Here is a 21,595-nt window from a genome sequence, read left to right as displayed (position 1 = left end):
TTTACGTCCTTTATCCGATTAGGATAAAACTGAGGATTGTCTATGGTCAATGCCTGGGAATTGGGTTATAGGTCACTGACCCCGCCGCTCTCCGCGCACGTATCACGGAGCGAACTGCGAAATATTCGTGCCGTTGTCATGAGTTTTCGTTGAGTGGATCCCGGTGGAGCGTATTCCATTTCAAGTGAAGAGTAATTCACACTACAATCCGGCTGCAAAAGCTACTGATTCACTTCACTTTACAACACGAAAAAAAATTGCACAAGGCCTCGTTCCGTTTAAGCGTTTCCAGGGTGCCATTGAATTAACCTTTTCGAAATTAAAAACGTAATCGTAAATGAGAGAGCTATTAAATTCTTTAGTAAAACAATTTTGCGTCAAGTTTTAACTAAATAGAGCATTTTAACAGTTACATAGCAACAAAGGCGCGGAAATACTGAACAATTAATTTTACGTGCCGCCGTTACTACAAAGCTTTTGATACTGTTCATGGCGGGCTTTAATAAAAGAACTATAGTTAACACATCAACTTTATTGTTGCAGCCAAGTTGTCATAACTCCCTACATAATATTTATAAAAATAAAAAGCAGTTACGTAACAAAGATAAACAAAAAAAAAAATCTTTAATTTATTTAATACTAGCGACCTTCTCTGCTTCGTACGAATGAAATTATAACATGACAGTAGAAACTTAGACATTAAAATTATAAGTGTTTCTTTACGAATTTGTCCGTGTATTATAAATAAAAACCTTCCTCTCGAATCACTTTATCTATTAAAAAAAACCGCATCAAAATCCGTTGCGTAGTATTAAGCACACAAAGGGATATAGGGACAGAAAAAGTGACTTTGTTTTATACTATGTAATGACGGACCATCAGCAGTCACTATACTTACACATGTTATACATAAAAACATATTTATAGTTAATATAAAGTGTGTTACTCTTTAAAACGGCCACAAAATGCATTTTTAGGTACAATACACAGGTATTTTTACTGCATTTCCTTTCAAAAATAAAGCAATAAATATTACAATTTAAAAGTTCAGTAACACAATTCATCACGTCAATAAAATACAACAAAACAAATTTAATAAAAAATGAAGAGAATTAGTAAGTAGCAATGATGTTCTAGTTGTAAAGTTTATTAGAATATCATTGGGAAGTAGTAATAACTTAAAAAATTTAATTCATCAATAAATTGAGTATTGAATAAAATATCACCTTATATTTATTTTGAAATAGGTAACAAATTGTTGAATTAAATCTCCGTTTCGTACGCTTTTTAGAAAATGAAAATGTTTGGTTTTGCTTACAGATAATAAAATTGACAAAATGACGTTTTGACATATTTTATTAAAACACTAGTCTATGTCATCTACAAATATGACTTTCCGTTTCCATTATTATCCATAAACAGCAAGCCATTATTGGATTCAAATTAACGCCTCGTAGGTACAACAATCCGTATCGGAAAGAAATTGTCTTAGAAAATAATATTAACCGTAATTAATTTACATGCCAACATAGAACAAAGGAGATCTAATTATTCAAATTCATTTAAGAAAAATATATTTATCTACAAAAAGATGGACGCCATATTAAATGCCGGTGTGACATTAACGGTTTTCGGTGAACTGTCTGAATTCTTTTTTTAGCTTTGTCTAAACTGTCCGAATTGAATGACGTATTGTCGGATTTGTTTTACTGACGTAATCAGTACACTTTCTCGGTTTTTATATTTTTCAAATTATACTGAATAATCAGATTCGTTCGACGTTAAAATTATCTAAATTTTAATTATGTTATGTAATTTATTTAGCTACTTTTACGTTTTAAATACTATTAATTACATCGTCCACTTTACACATACCTATTTTAGTATTATTACGGATAATGAACAAATAAGAAAATATGAGACTCGATATTAGTATTTTTATATGGTATTAAAAATTTTATTTAAACGAAAATATTGTTCTTATTTTTTAATCACTGAGATGGGTAAATATTTATCTATGCGCAAAAGTATTAGCTAGTTAGTAACTTAAGTATTTTTCAAGATTATGTATTTAAACTGTGGGAAGAATCGTGGAAATGAAAGATCCCCACATTACTTTCTGAAAAGATAAATTGTCCGAGTCAGCACTGATTTATAGTCGGAAAAGAAATTCTCAAAGAAAATATCTTTACCGCGCGGACATCTATCAAGCAAGTTTGTGGCAGGCGATTAGCGGACCTTAGTACTTTTAGCTTTTATGAATATGTAAAAAAAAAAACGCTTAATATCGAGTAGCAGGTGTAGGTTTGTACATTTTTTCTTAACAACAGTTTAAATAAAAACGTTCTATATATAACAAAAGTTTAAAAGAAAAACTGAGATTTTATTTTACTGTTAGATAAAATCTTTTGTCAAACCACATATTGTTCCCTGTAAAGAATTTCAACGAAAATAAAGTCCAATATTTCAAGACAACCGCGCGTATGTACTAGGAGCTCATAGCGACAAGAGAATTCTTTCCACCCCGTGTAAAAGCGAGAGGGCGTCAAGAACAAGGAGGGGTTCATTTAGTGGATAAAGAGGTCATACGTTTCTTATGTGAAAACCTCCACGTGTGAAAGAGATAGAAACAGCCCCATCCACCCGGTGAAGATGAAATGCGCAACGGAGGAGGGTAATTTCAGTGGAGCAGCTGGACTACACCGGAATAAGTTTATTTTCAATATACCTAATAATGACGCTTCCCGCCGGCGCTGTATTTCCATTACATGAGCTTTTGAACGGGAGATTATTTTCTCCTTTTGCTTGGCTAATGATATACTATCGCAACTGAATATTCATACTAATAGAAAAACAACGATAAAAGATACGTTTTGTTTTATAAATAAATTTAAAGTTATCTTCCAACTAAAATAGACTTTATTTTTAGAACAAAAGTACACATTCCAATTTTATATTTGTTTGAATAAAGTATTGAGAGCATACTTTTGAATCGTTTTCATGTTTCAAAAGCTAAATAAATATCAGTTCAATTTTTGAATAAATTGTTGAAGAAATAATTGAAAACGATCTGTTTATTTAAATGTAACATAAATATAATAAATTTAAATGAATAACTGGAAGAAAGTTAGGTTCCATTGTCTTAATATCTGTCAATGACAATTGACAATTAAATCGCGTCGCTGTAAGGCACAACAGTCAACAATTATTTGAATATAAACGAAGCAGTTTTAATTTGGTTTCAATTTTCCAAATGATCGCTTTTTTTGATATGTAAATAAGATTATTATTTTATACATATAAATTTAAAAACAAAAAAATATAAAATATTTTATTTTTTTTAAATACTGGCTTAATGAAAAGTAAAATGTTACTGGTTTGTTTGTCTTTTACTTTTTTTAAGAAAGTGTTTCCCGCGATTTACAAATCTGCGACGCTTAGTCGCCCGTCACGAGTTACGTAAAGTTTATTGTTTAGTTAGTTTGTGAGTTGTGTTAGTAAGATGATGGTGTATTCCAGCGGTGCGTTGGGCGGGCTGGAGGTGGTAGACGGTGGTCTGGTTGGCGGCGAGCTGGCGGCGCACGTGCTGAGCGCGCAGGCGGCTGCCCACGCCGCTGCAACAGCCGCTCATCAACAACAACAACAGCAAATTGCTGTGCAACAAATAAGTAAGTTTAACGAAACACATTATCCTCTTAAGATCTAAAATCATCTAAGTTTAGTGTGTAGTTGAAAACTTTAGAAACAGTTACTTAAGCATTTTCAATGAAGTGCATTTCCCTTGTATTCGTTTTTTTTACTATCTTTTGGTCAAATACAAATAATGAAAAGAACATCATAACCATCTATTACTGTATTTAAAACTGAAAATACCAAAATAAAAACTAACAGCATATCAATTATGCATAAATATTGTATCAATATATTAGACATCCTATATTATTTACAAATAAACAATTATAATAGTTAAAAGGATTAAGAGATTTAAACAATAATTCAGTCCATTCTTTGTTTTGATTGCTTAACAATACATTTTAATTGCTATAAAAGCTGTATCTAAGTTATAATTATGTGTTCTTGAAAGACTTTCCCCACTCAGCCATTATTACAAGGAAATTGACATTTTAAATACACACAAATTTAATAAATGTTTTTAATTACATAATTATGTCTATAATTAGATTAAAAATAACATTTTTAATGCTTGATGTTTCCTATAATACACAAATATATAAAAGCACAATTTCTTATTCTATAAAAATGTTTGGCATAAAGTTAAAACTACTAATTCTATCAATCTATTATTTATATTTTAATCATATAATTAATGAGAAATGCTTACTTTAATGTTTCTCTTTTAAAAACAACCCTTTTTATGAATATGGAAGTCAAATAGGCCATATGATGGTAAGTGGTACAGCCATTGGTACTTTAAAGAATGTAACATGTTGTATGACAATTGTAATTTTAATCAATTTAATGTATATAGAATTGTTGTTTGGGACCTTGCACCCATTTAAGTAAGGTTTTGGCAAAGTAGACACAAAAAAAAGTCATGCATAAGTTATATTTATTATAAATGGTTGTTTTAAATAATAATGATTTTTAATTGAACTAATTATTATACATGAGAGCTGAGATGGCCCAGTGGTTAGAACAAGTGCATCTTAACTGATGATTGCATGTTGCATCAAACCCAGGCAAGCACCACTATATATATGTACTTAATTTGTGTTTGAACCAACCCGCATTGAAACAGCATGGTGGAATATGTTATATATATAACCCTCTCCTTAATAGATTAGGAAGCTTTATCACAGCAGTAGGAAATTTACAGGCTGTTACTATATATATAGGCATATGGGTTATCTGACGCTAAGTGTATGCATCAGACAGTGTAAGAAACCATGTCACTAGATCCCTCCTGCCTGTAGTTGCACTGGCTCACTCACCCTTCAAACCAAAAGTGAAGTAACAGCCTATAAATTTCCCACTGCTGGTTTAAGCCTCCTCTTACATTAAGGAGAGGGTTTTGAACATATTACATACAATGCACATGTGGCAGAATTTCAATGTCTGATGCACACACTTAGCGTCAGATAACCCATATGCCTATATGCCTAGTTATATAGTAACAGCCTGTAAATTTCCCACTGCTGAGATAAGGCCTCCTATTCCATTAAGGAGAGGGTTTGGAACATATTCCACCACGCTGTTCCAATGCGGGTTGGTGGAATGCACATATGGCAGAATTTCGATGAAATTAGACACATGCAGGTTTCCTCACGATGTTTTCCTTCACCGCCGAGCACGAGATGAATTATAAACACAATTAAGCACATATATATAGTGGTGCTTGCCTGGGTTTGAACCCGCAATCATCGGTTAAGATGCACGCGTTCTAACCACGGGGCCATCTCAGCACTTAGTTATATAGCCTAGTTTATTTATCAATTGCTCAGATATTGGTATGAAAGTTTAAGAATAAAGTAAGCAGATGGCTTCAACACAATAATCCAAAACAAAATTTTCACTTAGTAATACTAATAATTCCTTACAGAATTAAACTATAAAGAAGTTACGGATGCTATGTTCTTTTGAGTCTTTATTTACATAACTTACCAACAACACAAGTTTTTTTTTTTAATGGTATAGCTTGACGGACAAGCATATGGGCCACTTGATAGTAAGTGGTCACCATTACTCATAGACAATGACGCTGTAAGAAATATTAACTATTCCTTACATTGTCAATGCGCCACCAACCTTGGGAACTGAGATGCTAAGTCCCTTGTGCCTGTAGTTACACGAGCCACTCACTCTTCAAACCGGAATACAACAATACTGAGTACTGTTGTTTGGCGGTAGAATAACTGATGAGTGGGTGGTACCTACCCAGATGGGCTTGCACAAAGCCCTACCACCAAGTATTTATGAACTTATATATCACATACTCGTAGTTCACTTCCTACGACGTGACGTACGTAGCTATTGGCGGCCACAGAATACCAGTGTTGAAACTCATCACAACAATGATTTTCAACATATATGCTGAGTGGCTTACCAATTTGGGCATCACACATTGTTTTGTTTCATTTTCAACTTTATTTTAGTATTCTTTATTCTTATACGTTCCTTTTATATATATATTTTTTATATTGTTTGCATAAGGTGTGTGTGTGTCCAAATAAAGATTTTTTGATTTGATTTGATTTGAAGTAAAATTATTACTATTTGCCAGAAGTATAACCGAATGATTTGATTCACCGATAGCAACCAGCCCTTATGAATATACTTTGAATTTCCGTTAACAGCAATATCTTCACCCATCACAGAGACTTCACCGTCGTCGGGTCGCTCGACGCCGGTGGCGACGACAGCTGGCACCACGTCACCGTCGCCGAGCAAGCTGTTCGTCGGCGGTCTAAGCTGGCAGACGAGCTCTGAGAAGCTCAGGGAATACTTTGCCATGTTCGGTCCGGTCACCGATGTACTTATCATGAAGGATCCCGTAACACAGGTAAGGGTCATTGGTGAAATTATTTAATGTTTTTTTTATAATGAATTGAAATACTTAATTTAATATTAATTAATAATATTTTATAAATGTATCTGATAAGTTAGGGTCAGTTGAATGTGAAGGCAACGTTTTTTGTGAAACGTTTCTAATGCGAACTATTATCAAGTGTAAAGTGCTGTGTTCATATTTCTAAACATTTTTTGATAATTTTAAATTAACCAGAAGTGTTTTTTTTTTTTTTTTTAATTATTATATCTTTATTATTTTAATTTAAACAAATGTATTGAAAATTCTTTGTATAAAATAAATACTCTAAGGGTATCCTAAATCAATATATATATACTTTATTAACAACAAGGAAACATTTTTTGAGGGGAAGGATATTTTTAAGGAAGAAACGATTTGTCATATTTTATTAGTTTTTTGTTATATTTTATATGTTTTAAAGCTTAGAGTATTTTATAACGAATTCAATAAATATTAAAATTTTTAAAATAGTAAATAACCGTGAGGAAATCGTTAGGAGTTTAAAAGAAGCTTAAAATTAAATATGCTCTGTAGCAGGACTTGAAACGAGCAAAACTCTCATTACAAATTGTACCGCCAAACAGTAATATCTTGTATTGTTCTGCTGTTATTTCAAAGGGTCAGTGAACAGAGTAAATAAAGGTAGCTATTTGTTTAAAGGGCGCTCTCCTTATTAAATTATTACTAGTTGTATGTGAGTGTGTATGTATGATTTACAATTTACAAATTAGTTCACATATATTGATTACATTTATTGATTTAATATTGGTGAATCATTACATAGTATAAAACAAAGTCGCTAACCGCTGTCTGTCCCTATCTATGTATGCTTAGATCTTTAATCTTTAAGCAAAGGATTTTGATGCGGTTTTTCTTTTTAATAGGTAAATTGATTCGAGACAGTGGCGGATTTACCAATAGGCTAAGTAGGCTGGAGCCTAGGACGGCAGATTTAGAGAAAAGTTAGCCCAAATTTGTTTTTATTACAGAAATTAAAAAAATATATAATTATATGTATACACATTACGTCCGTGATCCGTATACTCGTCACTACATAGCGGCTTGGAAAAATAATCTAGTAACTGACAGAAATATCACCTAGTTTATAATCATACTAATAACGAGATGTAATGAGGACGATAGAACACAAATCAGAAATGTAGCAAATAAAAATGTAGAGGCGGCAAAAATTTAATAGCCTACTAGCGGCAGGTTTGTAAATCCGACACTGATTCGAGAGGAACGTTTTTGTATATTAATACATAGAAAAGAAATAAGAAAAAAATTGTAGTACATTTAGTGTCAGGATTGAACCCGTGTAAAGCTGGGCCGGGTCGCTAATAGATCCATATAATCATCATCCTCCTGCCCTTATCCCAATTTTATTCGGGGTCGGCGCAGCATGTCTTCTCCTTCCATGCTTCTCTGTCAGACGTCATCTCACAAGTAACATTCTTTCTATCCATATCCTCTTTCACAGTCCATCCATCGTTTCCTTGGTCTTAATAGATCCATATAATAAGTAGCTTAAATCCCGAGGTGACATACAGAGTTAATGTCTATGGTCGGTGATGTCCACTCAACTATAGTACATTTGCCATTGTTTACAATTAAAAAAAAAATATTAGATTTTTGATTTGACCACAATATAGCAACACTGAACTTCCAAAATCCTTACTTCTATAATCAGAGCTATATTAAATCTTATCCGTTAAGGTTTTACGATTAGACCGACCTCATGAAAAATATAATAAATGTATCTTAAACCGCGGGGAAGGGCTCTTTATTATTTTAATCAACTTACACAAGCAAAGTAGTAATCGATATTAAGATTACAGGTGTTTAATGAAAGTACTCTAAGCTTTAATGTTAATTATTTTATAAATTAATTTAAAAGATAATTAAGTTCTATCAACCAAAGATAATAATATAATTTCTCAGACAGCATAGACTGTGAAGCGGACTAAAGATGGTCAGTGTTTCAGCGCCTGTCGTGGCGGTTAGGTGAATAGACATAGGACGGATTGGTTTTTCGTACCATAAACAAAATGGCTTTTTTTTTTTAATTTCGTATCCTTTAACGGAGTCTAAGTACTCAGCTGTAGAAAAAAAAATTTTTTTTTTTTCGATGAAAATCTTAGGCTCAATTTATACTGATTTGTTTAAATGTTGATTTTGTAACGGTCGATTAATATTTAAACATGGTTTCAATACACCATCGCCTTTTCGACCCTTAAGACGAGATATTATGTAGCGGCTGTGAGCGAAATAGTAATAGGTGTAAGAATGAAAGAAAATGTTTTTTCTAATTTATTTATCCAGAAGTGGTTTCCCAATCAAATCTGATACAATAATAGTTCTTTTCTCGATGAATCTTTACGATTAAAATAGGAATTCCAATTTATATGGTCCCTCATAATAGTCATCGTTTATTAATTAATTATGTTTTTCGTTCAATGGTTTATTTTGTCTTGGTGGGCGCGATATTCCTTTAAACTTTTGATACAACAACAACAGCCCGTAAATTTCCCACTGCTGGGCTAAGGCCTCCTCTTCCTTTGAGAAGGTTCGGAACATATTTCACCACGCTGTTCCAATGCGGGTTCTTGGAAAACTTAATGTTTTTAACTGACTTTAAGTATTCGTTCATCAAAATTATTATTTTTAAAAAATAATAAATGTGCATACTATAATTTAAAAGGCACTCTTATAAAATTGAGTTTAGTTTCGTGTCCGTTGGTTTTCTACACAACGCGCCACAGAACTTCAAAATAATATATTCTATTTTTACAACATTTTTCAATGCTTCTATCACAATTTTTTTTATTGATATTTATTGCACAAAAAACGTTATTATGGTAGCCTAAGTTACTCCTTACATCAGCTATCTGACAGTGAAAGTACCGCAAAAATCCAGCTATTACAGTGATTAGACAGACCAACAAACAGACAGACAAAAATTGAAAGCGGTTTTAATATTACAAACAGATACACTAATTATATATAATATAGATACAGTCAAGGAAGGCAACTTTGGCAAACTTATATTTAGAACATGTATATTATTTCAATTAAAGCTATCTTTCAACCCTTCGGTTTGCGTATGAGTTTGGGGTTGTGCTGAACAGATCTAAGACCGTAGTTCTTGCTAACATGGAGAACAGAGGGTGTGAGATCTACGCGGGGTATATTTACAAAGCTTTATCACACCGTGTATATAAAACGCTCGTATCCAATATTTGGGCAATCGTGAATAAAATATTTGCTATGTTTATATTTAAACAGTTAATTAAATGATGGTGAACCCATCCCCTACATCAGTTACCTCTGCGTGATTATTAAAAAAAATTTTTTTTAAGAAACCGTTATTAATGTTCCATATTTGAATTTTCGAAGGATCGAATGTGACCTCTTGAATGTAAAACGAAAGGTAAAACGAAAGAGAATTATGTATTAAGAAAAATGATTTTTGTTTATGGTACTGTAGACGAGTAAAAATAGTTGGGCTATGGTTGAGATGAAGTATTTAGGTACACTTAAAACATATTTAAATATGATTAAAAGCATGCTAGACTCACTAACATTATAGAAATTGTTAGGCATAGACTAAAACTTTCCGATTCTTTGCCTCTATCTATCTAAGATTTGAGAACTGTGTAGATACCCGTCTCGGAGGTTGGTGTTGCCATGTGAGAAATATTCAATTGTCGATATTTAATATGTCATCACAGTAAAATCGTAGTAATCGATAAATTTTGATTTAATTGATTTTTTTTATTGTTCTTCATTTTTAAAATATATTATTTTTAGTTGAAAGCAATTATTATTGTATCAAATGTTTAATCAGAAGTTATTTGATTTGTTTTTATTTAATTATTAAATTTGCATGCAGCAACACTAACTATTATATTTTATAATAAATAAAAGTACATCACTCATTAGAAATATAGCTAAATTTACCGGTTGTATTTTATAAAACAGTTTAGTTATTAAAAAAAAAGTATTTTTAGTATAGCAACACTCGGGTTAACATTGACATATTTCTAAATTAGTAGAAATCTCACAAGGGTGATTGCTCGGTAGGATTTTTTAGAAAAAATTGTGCTAGCATAGAACTTGAGTATATACTATATATATATATCACGAATTTGGGTTGTCATACGAAAAAATTACCATAATGTATGGTAGAATTATTTTTGTGAATTTTATAAAGAGACTGTAAATCCTGTAATAGTTTTGATAACGTATTTCATATTATATACACGACCACTAGTAAGATATAGATAATAAAAAAACACGCATGAACGTAATTTTTTTACCCGTATATTTCCCTGAATTTGAGTCAGAATTAACAAGTAATGTAGGTTTTGTAGGTATCTGTTAATATTTAGAACCTTTTAACAGTATACTTTTGAGTTCCCCTTTGTCGATGTCATCTAAAAATGTCGCGATAGGCATTCAAATGAATTACTTGCGTCCTCTTCGGTATTTAATGTCAAATTATTAAGTGTGTATCGTTGGACGCGGACGTTTTTACGTGACATGGACAAACTTCCTCGCAAATCTCATGTAGTACATAATACTGAGCTCACGCCGCGCGCAGCGCTCGCGCGGCTTTGGCTTCATCACGTTCCAGGAGGCCTCCTCCGTCGACAAGGTGCTCGCCGTGCCGGTGCACACGCTGGACGGCAAGCGCATCGACCCCAAGCACGCGACCCCCAAGTCGGCCCCCAAGCCCGCCAAAACCAAAAAGATATTCGTCGGCGGCGTCGGGCAGGACACGTCCGCCGACGAGGTGCGCGCCTACTTCTCGCAGTTCGGGCTCGTCGAGGACGCCGTGATGCTGATGGACCAGCAGACGAAGCGCCACCGCGGCTTCGGCTTCGTGACGTTCCACTCGGAGGAGGCCGTCGAGCGCGTGTGCGACATCCACTTCCACACGATCAAGAACAAGAAGGTGGAGTGCAAGCGCGCGCAGCCCAAGGAGGCCGTGGCCGCCGCGCCGCTGGCGCTCGGCAAGCGCCTCGTGCTGCGGCCCGGCCGCGGCCTCGTGTACGCGGCGGGCGGCGTGGGCGGCGTGCCGGCCGTGGGCGCGCACGCCTACCGCTACGCGCCCTACGCGCTGCCCGCCGCCGCGTCCACGGCGCTCGTGGCGCCGCCCGCGCCCGCGCCCGCGCCCGCGCTGCCGCAGTTCGGCGCCGCCTACTCGCTGGCCGGCGTCGACATGTCCTCGTTCCAGGGCGTGGACTGGAGCGCCATGTACGGCGTGCCCATGTACATATAAGCGCTCGCGGCCCTTTCGTTTCCGAACAGTTCCTACGCTTCATTTCGGATTTGGCGTCGTGTTGCCGTCGGCGGCCCGCGCCGCGCCCGCGCTGGCCGGCGCGCGGCCCGAAGCGAAGAATACGCATTTTTTTAAAGTTAAATATAAGGCGAAGATCTCAGATAATTTAGTTTGAAATTTGAGAAAAAAGAAACTGATTTTTTTCTTATTATATTTTGTCTTGGATTTTGTAATAGTTTGTAGCATAGGTAGTGCACGATCGTTGGCAATATGATGAATAATAATTATTTATACTTTGTGAGGAGTGTACGCGATGAATCTCATTACAGCTGTGTATCTTGTAACCTCTCGGGGCCGCGCCCGCGCGTCCGGCGCCGCGTGACGTGCGACTCGTTCCGCGGCGACATCTTCCCTCGTACGTAAACCTCGAATCAGTATTACATTTTCGTGCCATTTATGAGAATTGTGCCAAAACGACGTACCGAATATCGTACCGTACGATTACTGTGAAATCTATTTGAACCGGTGACATTTTTCGGCTAAATTATTCAAAAGACATTTCCCTAACGTCGCAAAGACGTCGCTGACGTCACGCAAACGTCATCGTGTCGGTCTGTCACGCGCACGTCACGCGGCGCCAGCGGCAGCTCACTCATACATATCTAACTCGTAAAGCAATCATTACATGGCATTGTATGTATGTTTTAAGTAGTTATTACACCCTTGATTGCAGTGGATTTTGATGTGTTCCTTGTTAATTTCCTTCCTTTTTCGAATATACATACTTAATTTTTTAAATATTTTATGACAATTATATATGTTTATATCTACATTGAGCTATGCTAATGCTCTATACGAGTGTTGATATATCTTCTCTATAATAACTTATCTATAGTAAACACCTTCATTCGCTTTTAAAATTTCAATCAGATTTATAATAAAGTCTCATGCCTCGGGGCCCTGAATGAATTCTTGCCTATTTTACTTTTAAGTTAATCCCCTGTGCGATGTACGGTTGTATATTAAATAAAAGATTTTTGTCTTTACAAATTAACAATAATTCCCTAACGTCTGATATTACTAATTATCTATATTCGTTGCGAATATCGAAATATATAAGTTATGCAGATGTAGATATCAACATTCATATTTTTTTCCTACATTTATCGCGTTATACGTTGAACTGGAATCGAAAAACAAAGCCTAAAACTGAGAGGCTTCACACACAGGTATATATCAAAACCACTGCAATTTGCGGAAGAGCCAACTAATATCTGTCAAGTTCAAGCAATAATAGATCTTATGTGAAAGCTGCGACGGAATAAAATCGTTTGTCTTGATAGATTAAACCATCAGATGCACGTTTTGGGCGTGTATTGAAACACTTGGAATTCATTTTCATTGGTTCCGCAAAATTACACTTGACGATTGTCTAGAAAATTCAGCGGAAAATATATTTTTTTTGTCGAGGATGAATCGATTTTATGATTGTAAGTTTTTTTATTAAAGCTCGCTACCGATAAATTGCTTAAATGAAAATGGTTATGCGAAAGCAAAATTAAAAACGCGATTCCTGGCGGCCATGACGCGTAAAACGTTCATTTCGATGGTTCCACGGCGCCGTTTATGGGTGATTTTAGAGAGTACGTTAATTAATTAGTTTAGCAGTTATAAGGGAATGCAAACTAACACCCAGAGTGTACCGTGACAATAAGCTAAGTATTAAGCCGCTGTAGTGGCCGCTTGTCTATGCCTGGATATATTAATTAAATTTAAAAAACTGAACGTTCTATTATATCTATGTGGTTCACTTAATTGTAATTATCTGAAAAGTTTGCCCAACGTCGGGCGCCACTTTTTATAAATGCTCTATACAGCCTGCGAATAAAGGCTTTCGGTATTACTAGGTAGGTATATTCTCTTTTGTTTGAAAGTAGGTGCAGGAAAAGTGACCCAGATTGTCGTTGCAGCGGCATTGATGTGCTTTTATCCTAATACGCCGTACTTTGCCTCGCGAAGAAAATGTTTTTCTTTGACTATTTAAAAGTGTCCCACATCGGGCGCCAAATTCAACTATCTTTTTTTACATTGTACGCCCAGTGAATTTATTGGCTTACATATACCAGTGATTTAAATATATTTGATTTTTTTTTATAATTATTCAGAACGACAAAATCTGAGTGTGTTGCTTTACAGTATTAAAAACATTTTTTTTTTTCTTATGACGTTTACAAAGTACTTAATTTGAAATATTTGTAGGTTAGGAATTTATAAAGCAATACTCGAATCTTAAACACTGTGATTAGAAAAAGTATTATATTAATTATTATATTAAAAAGACGATTGATGGTTGTGTTCGTGCAATTCCTAGTTTTTAAGTCAAAATTTTCGGGACTTGGTCCCCGCAGTATTGTATGCACTTCCGAGTACTTAAAAGGTGAACGAAATTGACTAACTCGTGTCTATAATTCGTACCCCTCAATGGATAATAATTAAAGCAATAATAATCGTAGTAATTTTTTTTGTAACTAGCAATTATCTACATGACACAATAAAACTATATTCAAGTGCGAGTTATAGACAAGATCGTCGACTAAACTTAGTGACATGTACTTGCCAATGCCAGGCAGAGACAAGCGGCGGAGTAGAGCTATGCATGCGGTAGCTTGGTCGACCACATTCCCGCGCCGGTCGACTCACTTATAGAAATATTGGCTTGTAGAATGTTTTAGAAGTTTATATTTTAGTTTTTTTTTTTTTTTAAACCAGAGGCAAGACTTTTTTTTCTTTGTTCTAATGACAAACATCGTTGACTAGGACTACTTAAGAGTAAGAATGTCATTTTGTTTTATTGTGTTTATATTTCTTTTACGTTATTTTCGTATCTTTTTTTTTCAATTTGTCGTTCTATAAGCCAAGATTTTTCGAATGCTATTTCACATGTATACACATCCCTTATTATTATAGCAGTATTCTTTATATTATAAGTAGGCTAGAACCTTCTGAGATTGCTTGCGATTGCTGCACTTTGAGTGTCTACATATATTTACCGTCTGAAGTATTGACGATTTATTTTTACAATTGACAATCGTAATTTTTTTTTTTACATTAAATTGATTCTAAGACGACACTCGAAGATGCGGCGACCGCGTCGCCCATTGATAACACCTTTTGTATATTAGCATTTTTCCCCTGAAAATTTCAGTATTAGATGGTTGATATAATATTATTGTGATGTCTTATATTTCACTAGTAACCCCTCCGCAGGCGGCCGCTCGATATCTTGCCAAAGTATTGATAGCAGCGGTACCGTCTCTAGAAATATGTACTTAATTTTTTTATATCCATATGTATATTTAACGAAATCTCGACAACTTAACGGTTGCTGGGATTTCATACGCTAACAAATATTTATATTTTTTTTCTTTTTTAAAACACTTGTATTAGTTTGGTAACAGGGCTGGCGAGTGAGACGTGAGAGTCGCTCGCCGGCTGTTAGAAGTAGTTTTGTATTTAGTGGTCTTAGTGTTTTGCCCGTACATAACTTGTATGTAATGGAGCACCTAGATACCCAATGTGTCATTACATGAATAATATTAGAAAATGTGTGTTTTATTTCATAGTACCGAGGGAAGGTTTGTGCTGGGTTACTATTTCACGGAATCCTTAGTTTAGTTTGCACGTTGAGTTTACCTTGTGTTTACGTAGAGTTAATTTTTTTAATAAAACGATGTCCCAATTCGGGCGCCAAAACTTCGAATGGAGTGGGGGGAGTGTCCGCAGGTCATCGCGATGGTAAGTCGGCTTAGATAGAACTCATCGAGGCATGTGAACTCATCGAACAGTAGCAAAAGCGTCTTTGTGACTAACAAATCTCAATTTCCGATCTCCTAAGGCATGGTTGGCATGGTATATACATACGTAAATAAAAACATATATCTTCCAAATTCACTGTCAATTCTTTCAACGGGCGTTTGCCACACGTTGGTTGTGAAACGTGCTATTACGGTATTTTTCTTAAAGCCAAATTGTATATTGGATTTGAGAGAAATATTAGGACCTAGACACGTAGTGTAGACCTTATAGTGACGCTTCGCTTAATAACTACAGTCTTCCTGATTTGCCAAAAATAGGCCAAAGTTTGCATTTTTTGCTCAAATTAACAAATTCTCGATGCTAAAAACGATCGCAGCCTTGATGTTCGAATCAGAAACGTTGTATAGATATTGTGATTTAAGTCATTTTGCGAAACAAAATGGCCGTTGGCTGCGATGGATCCCTGGCAGGAAGATCTAAAGTAGATTGTTTTGCCAAGAAATGCCCGCATACGCCAGAGTAGTATAAGGATAAGACAATAATAAAGGGAGACGTTGCCAACTACGACGCTATAATCTAATTTATTGCCATAGACGAAAATTACATTCCTGTCTAGTCATTTTAAATAGGTTTTTTTTTTTATAATTCGAACGTTGTTGGTTATTTGGAAATGATATCCACTGAAAGTCTAATCTTGCTCAACTTATCTTGCCTAGTTGTAGTTTGTTCTATTTTATCTACGAAAGCTTCGCAGTAGTCATGTGCCATACACCATACATGCCATAGCACAGCAACGGTAACATTACGATAGTGATGTAACACATTGCTTCACGCGATTCCAGGTTTACTGGACCAATGTAAACAGAAGTAAAAATATATTCTTAATTATTAATAAGGTTATAATATATACATGGATTAATATACAACTTTTGGATTGGTATAATATAAAGTATGTTATGAAAAAAAAAAATTAAAATTATGTTGTGTGTTTTAAATGTACGGCAGATGCTAGAGTAGTTATGTAGTGTAGTGATTTTGAAAATTTACATATATAATATTAAACATAAGTAACTAATCGAAAGCAATAACATTATTATTATATTAATACAGCACGCGCGCGCTGCGGCTATACGACACGTGTATGATAAAATGTCTAATTAAAAAAAAAAACAAATTGCACCTCTTTCGAACGCTCAATTCAACATGGCGGACACGGCAGCGCGCGCTATACATGTTAGATTATTATTATACACACAAGCATACAAAATATTACAATATTTTTGTATAATAGGATTGGTGTAATCAGTAGCGAGTTGGTATTTGTATTTTAAAGTTAATAATCGTGATAATTATTCGAACACTTGTTGATAAGTGAAATATGTGATTTAATATGTTTAAAAACGTAGAGCGTGGGTTACGCCGCTTGAGGCGTGCGGTCTGTTCTCTTGTCTTGTTACGTTCCTCGTAATAAGGCGTGCGCGCACTGTGGTAATACCGAATGAAAACCCCACTATAAGCACCCTTGAATGGGTTTTCTATTTTTTAAGCATATATTGTTACCTACAATGCGCGTTCAATCTCAAACATGGCTTCGAATATAGACTTGGAATAATGCTATTGTGTGTTTTACATCGCAAAACGATACGACGCGATTTAAAAAAGAAAAGTTTTTAGATTGTTGCGATGGAGATCAGTTTTGAAACTTATTTGTAAGTTAAGTGAACTTGTTCTAGAGGCTAAAGTTAGTATCATAATGTCGAGACGAGGACGTCGTGGTTTATCGCGATAATCGAACCAGAACTTAGTTAAGTGTGTGTACAGCATCGCAACCATCGCAAAACTTAAATTTGTACCTTAACTAGAGGCTGTATTTACATTCCTTTTATGTATATTATTATTTGGTTGATTGCATTTTACGGTAGTACCTATTTAATACAATAGTATACCATAGACAACGTAGATATGGGCTGTTTTTTTTTATATCCACAAAATGCTAATAGGCAAACATTGTGCAATATATATAATCGACTTTTTTTTAATTGTATAATCTGATAAGGATGCCCGTAGTTTGGGATGAATTGGGGTCTGTAGATGAGAGTAGAGTTTTCGTTTTTTTTTATATACATCAGAATTACTTCCAGGCTTAGTCAATTTCATTTTTTTAGACATCACGATAAAGCATATTAGTAGAAACGTATAAATATACTATATTTGTTACAAGAACACTGAGTCTACACATAACAAATATTTTTCCAACTCTCGACAAGTGAACAGTGATATCTACTTAAATGAGATTGTCTATGCGCTTGAGAACACATTTAATATTAGCTTCGTTTGCAGAGTAAATAAGTTAACTGAATGTTATGTAACAGGTATCCGATACAATCCATATATGTAGATCTGTATGTATTTTGGTACTGCGTCTTTTTTGACTGGAAAGCAACGTTTTAAAAGACGACGCTATCAAAAAAGACGTAATAGTCTATAGACATCCGGGCCGTCTAGAGGCCCTAGCTAGACGCAGTAGAATGCGTTAGCGCCGGCCGCGCGCCTCCTTCAACGCCTTTAAATACCTATGGTTCATCTTCACTTAGTCGAATATTAGAAATAAATGGTAAAAAAACACAGCTGATCTTTCATTTATCGCTTTATCGTACCCTACATTTCGATTAGTTATCAGATATTTTTACGATTCGATGTAGATTAGACCGAGCTTCAGGTCCCATGTCGGGCGCCAGTTTTATTTTATTTACTTAATTAGTTAGACCTAATGAACCCCAGTTTTGGTAGACATTAGTTTATCAATGGATAGTTTGGATATTTCTACCCTTGGATATAGATGCATGAACGAAGTTAACCGAAGCAGTTTAGCGGTGAAGTGTGCATGAGTCGGGTGTCTTCGAAATCAAGAAAACGCGGCATCTGGAAGACACGAAGAATTCATAACAGAATCTTAGGTGTGGGACAATACTGACTTTCTTACATTGTACAATTCGATTTGAAATATTTATCGTGAAAGTTCACAAATCTCTTGGATCGATGTATATGGCGCCTTTTTCTCGGCAATACGATTTCATAATGACCCTCGTGTTCATCGCGATGTTTTAAAGCCAAATTGCCCAGACACGCTCCCTGTGATCATCACTCAAGGTATATGTACATAGAATCAGTATTGTCTTCCATAAACCACTGCTGTTATTTGCTTAGATTTTATTTTTAGTATCCTTTCTAGTAAAGTGCATCCCAGTATATAGTGAAGTAGATATATAGACGAAAGTTGGTTTTGGGTGCTGGGTTTTTAAAATTTAAACTACGTAGTTGAATGGTTTAGAAAAGTTTTTCATTTATAACATAATTATAAAATGTGATGTTATACAAAGTAATTGGAGATGCTTATAAAGAATTTATTTTTCAAATCTCGTAGAAAAACTTAGAGTAGTATAGATTTGAAACGGAAAGCATATCATCCTCGTAAACATTGAAGACACAATCGCATTGTGCCTTAATATTAGGTTTTTATTTTAATATTTGTTTCAATGGAAATGCTAGAATCGTTTTAGAGCGTAGTATACGGACCAATATTAGTTTGGAAAAAAAGACAATATTTTTTGTACGTTTTTTATTTAACCCGTTATATCATGGTACGATATCGAAGTCTAAGAAACGAATTAGTTCACATCGGTAGCGTTAGTTCTTTAACAAGTAAACGAAAAAAAAAAATATAGATCTTCTGTAGAAGTACAAAGTATGAAATAAGTGTTTTTGTAAACTTTGTAACATCTCATGTCTTCCTCGACAAATGATAGACTGATATTTAGTCATCGTAATGTTTTCATTTTGAACAAAATCCCGATTCGCTGGGATGCACTAGATTTCGTTTCACCACAACCTGTAAGGGCACTTGTTCAGATCATACTTCGTTGTATTGTCTATGGACCATATTGAATCGTTGGAACGAATCTTGGTCTGAAAAAGTGCTTTTTCATTAAAGAGATTTATAGTATGTTCTCCCGATGTAGCATAAAATGTGTTCAGTAGAAATATACCCTGTTGAACGTTTAATAAAAAAGCAGTGCCTCGGAGTGTGACAATACCTTTAAATCACACTAATTTTCAAATGCATTTATATTTCTATACCCAGTACTATTTCCAATTTAGGAATTTTGATTGTATTGTTTCATTTTTAAAACCAATGATGTGTGTAATAAAATTAATTTTAAACGCTTGTTATATAGTCTAGTCAAGAAATTATTGTTATTTGAAATTTGTTTTTGGTAAATTTAGTTTAGTTGGTAATTAATTTACTCACTGCGCGATTCCTTTAACGTATTTGACATATATATATTTTCATTGGATTCGCGTATATATAAGAACATTTTAGTTAGATTTGAATGTAAATATAATAGTAATAAGATGTTATTTAAATTATTGTGTGTATTTTAATGTACCTTCGTAGGGTTTAGATATAATCTTTCTCTTATTTCGTCGTGAAAATTTGAAAATAGTGGTTCTATAAGTAGATCTTCAACGAATACTAAATCGTCTGTTAGCGAACCTGACCCTAAAATTAATGAACGCATATATTATCTGTGAAATGAACTGTCAAAAAGTATAGATAATAAATAATCCAATAGAACTGTAAATTTGAAATGACGGTTTTTAAAGGTCATGTTCGCTAACAGGCGCCATGTTGGTTACTGAATTGAAATTACAAAAGTGCTCTACGAATTTGTATAACATAAGCTCATTATAATCGAAATTATCGTATTTACATCTTTAGCAGTAGTTTGAATTTGTAATTCATAATTTACCCGGAATGTATAGATTTTTTACGACTTACATAAAAACATTTTATTATATGGCAACACAGTTCTATACATTTTTTCTATATAAAAATTATATAGTTATTTATCTCCAAATAATCTTCGTGTTAGTTTATGAATCTTTAATAAAATTATCTTAACGAAATCGGCGTTTGAATTTTTAACAAGTTTTAAACTGTGTTGCTGTTAAAAAAAATCATGTGATTTGATCATTTAACACAAATATAAAGAATCATTTTGGCCTAATATAATTTAAATGAAATCAGCACTACGTGTCTAGGTCGCTAAATATCAAAAAAGGTACAATTTCTCCAATCCTCATTCATTTCAAACGATGGCACTTATTAAGAAAATGATCATTTCACATGAGTTACTCTAGTCGAGGGTAGTTTTTTATTGTGAAAAGATTGGATGTATTGAGAATTAGCTTTGATAATTATTTATCTACGGCGCGGGAAAGCGCGACGCTGCGACAGACCTATCGGTTTCAAATAAATGGTTTCGATTTCAACTTATGTTTCATTTACCATCTGACCGTACCATATTTTAGAGTATCATAAATTAAAAAAAAAAAACCTGCCAAGCGCGAGTAGGATTCGTGCACGAAGGTTTCAGTAGGTACCATTATCGATAAACACAAATTTATTATATCAATCCTATGGGAGCCCCATGAAATATTTATTTTATTCTATGCTATAGTATTAGTTGTTACAACGATAACAGAAGTACATTATCTGTGAAAAATTCAAGTCTCTTGCTATATCACTCCCTCTTAACTCTTAAATTATTGTTTTAAATATACCTTCCATGCGTTAAGTAGGGCTGCCGTTGAGGATGCAGAATAAAACCGAACGAATTAAACTTAAACCGTTTAAGAGATGTTACAGAGCAACCCTAGCCTTCAATACAGTGTTTTGACATTTGATTCTATATCATAATTTATATCACATTATTATTGCATATTATTAATGTAACAGGGGCTATGGGTTTAACTTTATTATATACGATTATTATTGTGGTTAATTGATCAATAATTTGTGAAACTGTAACTAATGTTATTTTATACGTCATAGCATTTAATGCTGGTATGTAACACTATTTCTTATTTTAAATATGATTGAGCTG

The 21,595-nt window shown here is 34.3% G+C and overlaps 1 protein-coding gene across 2 annotated transcripts in view; it reads left to right on the top strand.

The window, feature by feature from the left end:
• Window positions 1-20,981, top strand: part of LOC124541434 (RNA-binding protein Musashi homolog Rbp6-like) — a 127,562-nt gene extending 106,581 nt beyond the window's left edge. Inside the window, exons 2-4 of one of the 2 annotated variants that reach the window (XM_047119305.1) lie at window positions 3,520-3,668; window positions 6,336-6,520; window positions 11,151-20,981. In XM_047119305.1, the coding sequence (XP_046975261.1) occupies window positions 3,520-3,668; window positions 6,336-6,520; window positions 11,151-11,831 (1,015 nt within the window). In that variant the 3' untranslated portion in view covers window positions 11,832-20,981. Of the gene's footprint in view, window positions 1-3,519; window positions 3,669-6,314; window positions 6,521-11,150 lie in introns of both variants that reach the window. The other variant, XM_047119304.1, reaches the window with a different exon arrangement.
• Window positions 20,982-21,595: the final 614 nt, after the last annotated feature.

This window comes from Vanessa cardui, chromosome 28 (assembly GCF_905220365.1).
Source record: "Vanessa cardui chromosome 28, ilVanCard2.1, whole genome shotgun sequence".
Taxonomy (NCBI): domain Eukaryota; kingdom Metazoa; phylum Arthropoda; class Insecta; order Lepidoptera; family Nymphalidae; genus Vanessa; species Vanessa cardui.
This window is presented reverse-complemented; position numbering and strand designations above follow the sequence as displayed.